General features: G+C 41.8%; 1 protein-coding gene across 1 annotated transcript in view; it reads right to left on the reverse strand.

Annotated features, from left to right (window-relative positions):
* Nucleotides 1-10,605, reverse strand: part of LOC137411810 (neutral amino acid transporter A-like) — a 272,303-nt gene that overhangs the window by 5,342 nt on the left and 256,356 nt on the right. The window contains exons 2-5 of the mRNA XM_078784196.1: nucleotides 8,785-8,827; nucleotides 7,361-7,444; nucleotides 5,605-5,771; nucleotides 2,943-3,176 (exon numbers count right to left, since the gene is read on the reverse strand). Of these exons, the coding sequence (XP_078640322.1) occupies nucleotides 2,943-3,176; nucleotides 5,605-5,771; nucleotides 7,361-7,444; nucleotides 8,785-8,827 (528 nt within the window). The remainder of the gene's footprint in view (nucleotides 1-2,942; nucleotides 3,177-5,604; nucleotides 5,772-7,360; nucleotides 7,445-8,784; nucleotides 8,828-10,605) is intronic.

Here is a 10,605-nt window from a genome sequence, read left to right on the forward strand (position 1 = left end):
TTCTGAACAAAAATACCATCGTTAACTGACCACTCCACTATTATGGTCCATATACCAATATAATCCATGCATCCTATTATGTCATAGTTTTTTGGCATGAGATATGTATGTCATAAATTCAATTATTTCCTCATCGTCCTTCTGAAACTTTGTTTCAGAAAATAGGAAAGATGATGGGAATAGAGCCTGTGATGGATGCTGTGAAGAGAAACAGTTTGAGATGGTTTGGTCATGTGTTGAGGAAGGATGAAAGTGACTGGTTGAGAAGAGTGATGGAAATGAATGTAGAAAGAAGTAGAGGACGGGGAAGACCGAGAAAGACTTGGCTAAAGGTGGTGGAAGAAGAAATGCGGGCAAGGGGGTTAACAAGGAGAGATGCAGAAAATAGGGCAAAATGGAGAAGATTGTCATGGGGACCACAAGGCTAACTCCCGCTCTAGCAGGTAAAATGGCCTTAAAATGCCTGTTGTTGTTGTTGTTTGTGGGGATAGGGATGAAATACCATAGAGGAGGTTCAACCGTGTAGATGAGCATGGACCATGTGCGAGTAAGAAGCCCATCTTGAAGTACATAAGCAAGGAAACGGTGAGCTTAAGAGTGTTTGTGTCACCACACAGAGGGTGGTTTCGTGCTAGTTAAATAGGGCTCAAGGATAATTCCCAGTATGTACTTGCCTCCTGTGATTTTCCCTTATCTTTTTACATTCACTCTGCCAGTCATGCAAACGAGCACTCCATTAAACCATGACAACCGACAATGCCAACAGAGACCCGGACATTACAATCGGAAAGTAATCCTCGCCCCACCACCCGACGAAGGAACAAGGCCACGCCCCCAGCCCCAGAGTGGGACAAGGGGCGTGGAAACTCGTAGCCGGCAGACCACGCCCCCAGCTTTGTCATTCGCCGAGCCCGACCATGGAGCAATGGGTAGAACGTGGCGATTGGTCGGGGTGACGTCGGTGTGATGTCAGAGCGAGAAGGTTCAATAACGAAGAGGAAGAATGTCTGTCTGTCTGTCTCTGTCTCTGTCTCTCTCTCGGCGGTAATGCTTCGTCTCAGGTGCGCTCGTGTGGAGGTTTTGAGGAGAGCTGTTCGGAGCCCAGAAATCCTTGCAGCGTTGGAGCCAGAGGTGTTGGCTGTGGAGCTGTTCAGGTGAGTTGGAAGCCGCGTCTCGCTTGGCGGTGGGAACAAAGAAGGCCGGTTGACTGCTTGTCCACGCCTGGGCGTTTGATGTGGGGGTTTTTTGGGCGCCATTGGCGGGGTGTTTCCCATGCGAGCGGCATCGGGCCATCTCGTACTGCCGACGTCTTTCAACGACCTCGGGGAGCAAGCTGTGTCGGCCGATAGGAAAAGAAAAAGACCATCGTTTTAGTTTCATTATCTTTCCCCCTGTCTGTCTTTGTGTAGACGTGGAGAGTCCCTCGAAATAGCAAATAGTTATTTTACCTCAGCCTTTTTTTTATCATAGTGCATTTATTTTCATTAAACCATTATTTGTTGCATTCCATTGTTGTATTGTTGATTTTCCTTGTCTCGTTTCTGTGTTTGTGGGTTCGAGGAATAAAACCCGTGTGGTGGCCATCTGAGGTAAGCACCCTGGTTTTCTTCGCCCGCACACGACAGACTTTTATTTTTTATTTTTTTATTTTTTTTGTATACTCAATCGAGGCTCGTGAAAGAGCTAACATTTACTTCACAAACAAATCAACCAGACAAACAAAATATATAAAAAGAGGGAGCGGAAGACAACATGGGGAGAGAAGGGGAAGCACACAAACACAACATTTGAGAGCAGGGAGATGTGTGGGAGGGGGAGGGCTTGGGGGGAGGAGGCGTGGGAAAGGGGGGGGTGGAAGAAGAAGGGGGGGAGGGGACTGACTGCCAATTTTCGGCTTATTCGCCACGGAGTTAAAGCAAACTGTTCAGCTATCTGCCGCCAGTGATCTTAATCACCGGCGACACGACAATATCTTTCACTGTACCGTCTGCCTTAAACTTATTACGCAACCTTGAAATGGTTACACGTGTTGGAAGCTCAGTTTCAAACTAATGTCTCCAACATCTTTGCACCTCTACCATTCTCCGTTTTCAAAAAATACTTCAAAATGCACTTGCGTTGCTCGAACGTCGGACGGGATTCCACCATTTTGAATTTGGTCCACCATTATACCCATAATACAATGAGTGGATTTATATGACAACACTATCACCATCTGTTGGTATTATCACAACATAGTGTAAATTATCACATTTCTATCCAAATGTTGACATTCAAATTGTTTACATTTTTTTTTTGGAACACCCTGTGTATAGGGTTATGAAAATAACTCAGGGCTTAATGAAGGATTAATTATTTCATGATGAAAGTTAAACAGCCGGAAAGCCACCCCAGAGCACGAAATGCATGGGGCAATAGTGGCCTGCTCGCCCCACCAAATCAGGGCAAAGGCGACTGACTCATTTGGTTTCACCAAGCCCAAATCACCATCTTTTTTTCTACCCTCCACCACATCTTCTAACCCTTTTATCCTTGTGTCCAACTACCTCTAAAATATGTCCATTTTAAGGAAAGAGCACAAGTTATGCAGGACTGAAATCTTTATAGTTTTAAAGCACGATTTATTTTACAATCGGGCCAGATTATTTAATAATTTGTGATGTTGTGCTTCACTTTTTTGTTCCGGTGGTTGTGGGATCGATCGCTTCTACCGGAGCAAATAAATTACCAGCGGACATGTGAGAGTCCCGTTCTCGGCATGTGCAAACCAAATGGAGAATCACTACGTTCCCCAAACCATAATTTGGCATGCTCCCATTTAAATTCAAGCCTTCACGCTCAGGCGATCTTGTGGAGTGTTAACTCTGGCAACACAAGGTTCACATTTGGTAGGGGTGGGTGTGTTGCAGGACATGTACACCTTGATAGCACAGATCTCATACCTGGAGGCTGTTCCAAAAGCTGTCATGAGTGGTGTGATGATGCCCATCAGGAATGCATATGGGTTCTTCCGAGTGATGAGAAAGTAGATGAGAGGTAGGACCAGGACACCATGAATCACGTGGCCCAACACACAACACAGGATGTATTTGCCCAGGTTAGTGACCAGAATAACAGGATCCTTCATATCAATAATCTTGCTGGCCACAAGGAACATGACACCCATTGGAGCATACCTGGAAAACCAAGTGAATGATGTAAAACCACAAAAGAGACACCGTATCATCAAACAGACTGTCAATTCATGAAAAGATACGAACAAACCCCACAAGCAAAATCAAAGCACAAAGACAGATACAATTAGGTCATTCAGGTATAGATAGGTAAGGCTCATCTTGTCCATCTCATAATTACCAATTCTGGTGAACATTAAAATACCACACCTCCATATTGTCCTCTGGTTAGAATTATCCATATACTGTACTAGGAAAGTAAACAACCTTATCGAAAGGTTAATTCACCCACTTTTATGACGTCTGTGGTGTATTTTATTATGACTTGTAACAGCGGTTTCCAGCAGGTGACGCTATATGGTTCACGTTTTGCTTGCTTATGAATCTGTCGTGTCTGACAGCATATGGAGCCTATTCAGGAATTCACTCCACTTTAGTCTGTCTTGGGCCCACTGACCTGATCACTGTCCAGGTGGTTTCTACCTCCCTCAGCTCCTTTTCCACCATACGCTGCTACGTCTGCAAATCGTCCAGCCCTCCTTTGACCTTCAGACTTGCACTGTATCGCACTTTTTGTGATGCTGCTGTTTTTGATACACATTCACATAGAGAAAAATAGAACGGCACTCGGTGGAGAGTGTACCTCCACCAGGCTGAACAGTTTACGCTTTGTATCCCACTGATAGGCCGGATCTAGATTCGGGCCCAAACCAAAATCTAATCAGCTTGTTCTTGTCGCGGAACCAACTCATCCACCAAGTTTTGTCATAATCCGTCCACAACTTTTTGAAATATTATGCTATATATAGTTTTTGGCCCTATCACCCAATGGTAAAGAATCACTTTGTAAGATTGAAGAAAAAAAAAAAAAATAATAAAAAAAAATCGCATATCCGGATGTACCCGGTCATGTATCCGGATCCCTATTCGGATCTTTACCATAATCGAATCAATTAGTAGGTCAATGTCTTTCCAGTTCGGGGTTGCTCCATCATACCATGTTGTGCTGTATTGTTGAATCTTCCTCATAATCATCATCATCATCCTCCTCATCATCCTCCTCATCCTCCTCCTCTTCTCCTCTTCTCTCTCCCCCCTAGTCCAGCGCACTCCCATCCACCCCTCGTCACACACCCTCCCATCTCTTTTAACTTCTAGGCCTCACCATCAGCCATGACTGCACCTGGGCCAATGACATTGCAAAGCTGGAGGATACCCATTTCGAAAGTCACAGACTAGGCATCCTCCGCCGATCAAAGTCTTTCCTTGGAAAATCAGAGCTACTCAGTCTACAAGACCTTTGTCCATAGCTCAATGAAATACTGCTCTCCCGAATGGCATGGAGCCCCAGCATCACATCAGTCTCTCCTGAATTCTGTGGAATCTAAAGCATATTGGTATCTCTGGTGATGAGGGTGAACTACCGGGTCAACTGTTTTCACATCTTAGGCAGGTCACTCATCTATTTTGGTTTACTGCCTCTTCTCCGAGATTGCTCCCTCTGCTCTGTCCTCCTATCCTCCCCAGTAACCGCAAGATGCACATATTCTTCCAGTAACCCTCCCTTAGTTAAACTTCCAAACTCCAAGCTGATGGCACACCAACTCCTTTGTTCCTCGCTTCTCCCATTTATAGAACCGCCTTTCAGAGGCTGTTCTTTCCAACACTTCCATCTGTATGTGGTGGACAAAAAAATGGAAACACCAACGTAAAGTCACTTAATAGGGTTTTGGGCTACAATGTGCGGCCAGTACGGCCTGTATGCGCCGTGGCATAGATTCCACCAGCATCTAATTCTGCAGGGGGGATAAAGCACCATTCTTCCATGAGATAAAGCACTTCCATCAACTCACACCTGTTTGATGGAGGTGGAAAACGCTGTCTCAGGCATCATTCCAGAATATCCCATAATGCTCGATTGGGTTAAGATCTGGTAACTGAGAAGGCGATGACATATGGACAACATCAGTGCCATGCTCAACAAACCATCGAGTGACATGTGGATGGAGGCATTGGGGGCATCTCCTCTTGCAGCCATAATTAGAGGCAACCAGGACTGTGCAGCATTTTTATATATGACCCTAAGCATGCTGGGATGTTATTTGCTTAACTTACACATGGACCACACCTGTGTGGAAGCCGTTGCTTGGTGTCACTCATTTACCCAGGAGTTTCCCTTTTTTTGTCCACTACATGTAGGTCTTCAAGCAGGCAGTGCACCACCACCTTGTCATCCCCCATCCTGACGCATCACCTTTATTACCCATTAAACCTTTCCTTATCCAACCTTATTACTTGCTGATTTCAGTGTGGTCTCTCTGTCTGTCTCTGACTTAATTGTTGCCCTGCCAATTTAACATTACTCTTCAATAAGCCTTGCTGTTACACAGAAAAATAAAGGGGCGTTTCATTACATAAAAGTATTACGTACCACATGACCCATGACACCACCACCATTGTGCCCTCATTGAATACATCAAAGAACCTGATGAGCTCGTCCCCCATAGAGCCAAGCTTTTTCAATGCGATACCAAAGGCAATGGCATACGTGATCAGTCCAAGAATATTCATCCCGTCAACGTCTGAACCTATAGGAACCTGTGGAATTCAGAACAAAGAACCAATCAAAGACGAAACCTCTCATGTACAAGAAAAACAACAAAAATCTAATACTATAACATTGTATTGTAAAAATATTCTGCAGTATAAAAACTGTTAGAATAATTGCATAATTTATGAAACCTCTAAATTCAAGATCGCTACTGTATGAGACGACTACTTCTACTACTACTGGAGCAGCAATTGATACTGCCTTCTTGTAGGGTTGGTGTGGAGGAAGTTTGGTCAAAGTATTGTCACAAATCAGTTGGTCAAGTCTGAAGTTCCAATGGAGCTTTTTAGTGTAAGAGGTCTGGTTGAGAATGTCTGAAAGAAACCATTTCCCATTGAAACATTAGTTTGTTCGCCAGGAAAGCCTCCCTAGGCATTTGCAAGGGACACCTTGTATTTTGATGCTATGTCGGTGTATATAATTTTAGGTTTAGGTAAAAAGGTTTTAAAAGCAAACTGATGTATTATCATGGAGAATTTTTAATTCTCCCTTTGAAGTAAAGCAAAAAAATATTGTATACAGTCGTGGCTCGTGGAATAGCTCGTACTAGTACACTGAACGGATCAGGACACAACAGGACAAAGGAAGGACAGAGAGGGAGGGGGGGGAAGACACCAATAGCAGAGTTGAAGGCCTAGATAAAGGTAGACATGGACAAACAATGGATGTTCGGAGGAATGAGGGGCAGCAAAGGGTACATGGGGTGGACAAGATGGATACAGAAGTAAACTCAGGAGGGAAAACTGGACATTTGAAAGGAGGAGGATTGAGGGTGGAATGGAGGATGGGGAAGGGGAGGGGGGATAACGCGAGTCGAAAAGATCATGGTTTTGGATGGGTAATGATCTGAGATGGTGGTAAATCATGGTCTTGAAGACCTGGAGGGAAGAATGAGATTGAAGAGAATGTGGAATTTGGTTCCACAGTTGGGATAAAAGGGGAACTAATGAGTAAAGGTGAGCAGTGATCCTGGATTTTGTGAGCTTCACCAGAAGGGAGTTGATCGTAGACCATGTGCACCCTGCAGAAACATGGGGGTGGGTAGGGGGGTACGGGGGAACAAAGTACGGCAAGAGCAGTGGGTGCAAGGTCAGAAAGGAGGCAGTAAAAGACAGAGACTACCGACCTGTCTGCGATGGGAAAGTGTTACACCCACACACCCAGCCACACAGTTTTCCCTCCAGTCCTTCAAGACCACATCCCAATGAACATCTCATTGCGTCTTCACAAACAATACCTTTAATAATAAGGTGGTACAGGCCGTAAAAAAGCATTGCCTCAAACAGGGAACCATGATTGTCATGGGGCCTGCAAGGCTAACCCCCGCTCTAGCGGGGAAAATTCATTCACAGTCTTTATATAATAATGTGTGTCAAATGGGGAAGAGGTGACTGAGCAAATCATGGATGATGAATGTTAAGTGGAGTTAAGGAAGACCCATGAGCACGTAGAGAAAAAAAAAAATGGAAACACCAATGGTGATTCCATAACAACAAGAAGTCTATAACTGTGGATGATGTTCAAGGCAGCATGGCAGGCTCGGACCATAATACATTTTGGTAAACCATAAATGTACCTTTTCCACATGTAGAACTTTCACAACTTCACTTCCATTGGTCATGTTCACCCAGCGAGAAACATTCATGTACACCGTTCCATACTAAAGAAAAAGAAGACAAAGAAAAAAAATTGATTAAGAAACTTACTTGTTAATCTGTTCATCTTTCAATCATTCAACAAAGTGTACACTAACAACCGTTTCAAAAAATGAATAGGGCTTTGGGTTCATATTCAACATCATGACATTTGCTGAAAGCACGTCATTATGGCACCGCTTCGTGGCATACCAATGTGAGATTTAATGTTATAATGATCCTTTTCTCTTTTTTAAAGAGCCACTTTTTAATCCCAATGTTAGACAAACAAATACAAAAATCAAGAACACGTCATGAAAAGCATGATACTTGCGAAATCCACCCCTCCCCAAAATAAAACGTTGCCAAGGATACATCAAATTGTCACTTTCATCAAGATTAAAACTGACGATCTTGATCAAAGCTTCGGTCAATCGGATTAAAATTGATGATTTTTCAGATTAAAATATACGATTTTAGCAGTTTGACCTTGGTGACCTTTGACCTTAAAAATAGTCGGGTTCCCAATTTAGTGATGCACTTTGCAATTGCTCTTTAATTTTCAAGTTAATTGGATAAAAAGTGACAATTTTTCAGATGAAAATTGGTGATTAAGAAGTTTGACCCTGAGTTGACCTTTTGACATCAAAAATAGTCGGGTTCCCAATTTAGTGATGCACTTTGCAATTGCTCTTTAATTTTCAAGTTAATTGGATAAAAAGTGACAATTTTTCAGATGAAAATTGGTGATTAAGAAGTTTGACCCTGAGTTGACCTTTTGACATCAAAAATAGTTGGTTTCCCAATTTAGTGGCTCAATATACAAATGCTGTTCAATTTTCCAGTCAATCGGATGAAAGATGGACAATTTTTCAGACGATAATTGATTTTAGAAGTTTGACCCTTTGACCTCAAAAAGTTGGTTTTCCAATTTAGTGTCTCAATATGCAAATGCTGTTCAATTTTCAAGTCGATCAGATGAAAAATGACAATTTTGGAAATGCGACCTCAAGATGCCCTTTGACCTCAAAATCAATAGGCTTCTTCCTTCTGACCAACTCTACCATCTGGTGAAGTTTCATGAAGATCGGTTTAAAATTGTGACCTGTAGGCGATTAACAGACAAACAGAATAACGCACAAGACCAACCAATTTGGTTGGTCTTGAAAATTTTTTGTTGGTCTTGAAATTTTGTTTGTTGGTCTTTGTTGGGTTGGTCTTGAAAAAAAAGAAGAAAAAAAAATATTTACACTTCAAAAATCAGACTTTGAGCAAAACCTTTGATTTTTTTTGTATGTAAAAAATACTAAAAAGTTTAGATCTGACCAACAGAATCATGCAAGACTTGTATCACATGCAATCTTACCGACTGAAATGCTGCAGCAACAAGGTTGGCAGGAAATATATTCCTGCAAAAGCATGTGGGATCAGGAAGAAGAAATGTCAAATGTTTGCCTTTATGATAAAATCACAAGCAACAGGAAATTACGAATTGAGCCAATGAAGAGTAATAAACCGGGCGAGCCAATATGAGGGGACCAAATTAGTTAAATGCAATAACGATATATTTCCAGCTCTGTCCAACTTTGGTGATAATCAGTTTTCAACTAATACCAAGCGGATAATATTCGTCCTTACGAGACCAATTGAATTGTTGGTCTTGTAAGTTTTTGAAAATGACCAATTATACCCCAAATCATACAAATCGTAATATCCCCAAGGTTCTATTGTCAAATTAACTGCATACCCTCGTTACCTTCGCAAAAGCGGAAGGTTATGTTTTGATCGCTGTGTATTTATTTGTATGTCTGTGTGTGTGTATGTTAATCGCATAACTCAAAAAGTATTCAACCGAATTGCATGAAATTTGGTGGGATGATTGGTTATTATACGGGACACATTTGATTAGATTTTGGGAAACAGATTTGCTCAAATTCTGACTATTTTTAACTCGATCGTATTTCACTCAAAGTTATGAGCGACTGAAGAAGAAGATGTCCATCCAGGACGTCATCACTATAACGCGATCTCCCGCGATCATTTCAACCTCAAAAAAAATTATAATTGCAGATTTGACAATAGATGAGGCATATTAACAAACGAATGAAACAGATTTGCTCAAATTCTGACTATTTTTAACTCGATCGTATTTCACTCAAAGTTATGAGCGACTGAAGAAGAAGATGTCCATCCAGGACGTCATCACTATAACGCAATCTCCCGCGATCATTTCAACCTCAAAAAAAATTATAATTGCAGATTTGACAATAGATGAGGCATATTAACAAACGAATGAAACAGATTTGCTCAAATTCTGACTATTTTTAACTCGATCGTATTTCACTCAAAGTTATGCGCGACTGAAGAAGAAGATGTCCATCCAGGACGTCATCACTATAACGCAATCTCCCGCGATCATTTCAACCTCAAAAAAAATTATAATTGCAGATTTGTCAAGAGATGAGGCATATTAACAAACGAATGAAACAGATTTGCTCAAATTCTGACTATTTTTAACTCGATCGTATTTCACTCAAAGTTATGAGCGACTGAAGAAGAGGATGTCCATCCAAGACGTCATCACTATAACGCGATCTCCCGCAATCATTTCAACCTCAAATGAAATTCAAATTGCAGATTTGTCAATCGGGGAGGCATATTAACAGACGAATGAAACAGATTTGCTCAAATTCTGATTTTTATTGCACTTGTGTTGGTGTTGAAAAACCACTTTCGCACTTGTGTTAGTGTTGAAAAACCACTTTTCGCACTTGTGTTGGTGCAGGAAACCACTTTTGCACTTGTATTAGTGTGGAAAAACCACTTTTCGCACTTGTGTTAGTGTTGAAAAACCACTTTTCGCACTTGTGTTAGTGTTTAAAAACGACTTTTCGCACTTGTGTTGGTGCAGGAAACCACTTTTGCACTTGTATTAGTGTGGAAAAACCACTTTTTACCTTCGCAAAAGCGGAAGGTTATGTTTTGATCGCTGTGTATTTATTTGTATGTCTGTGTGTGTGTGTGTGTGTATGTTATTCGCATAACTCAAAAAGTATTCAACCGAATTGCAATGAAATTTGGTGGGATGATTGGTTATTATACGGGACACATTTGATTAGATTTTGGGAGCAATCGGGTCAAAGGTCAAGGTCAAGGTCACGAAAAGGTCAAAATCGTATTTTTGTTG

Source organism: Myxine glutinosa, chromosome 9, assembly GCF_964187855.1.
Source record: "Myxine glutinosa chromosome 9, kmMyxGlut1.1, whole genome shotgun sequence".
Taxonomy (NCBI): Eukaryota; Metazoa; Chordata; class Myxini; order Myxiniformes; family Myxinidae; genus Myxine; species Myxine glutinosa.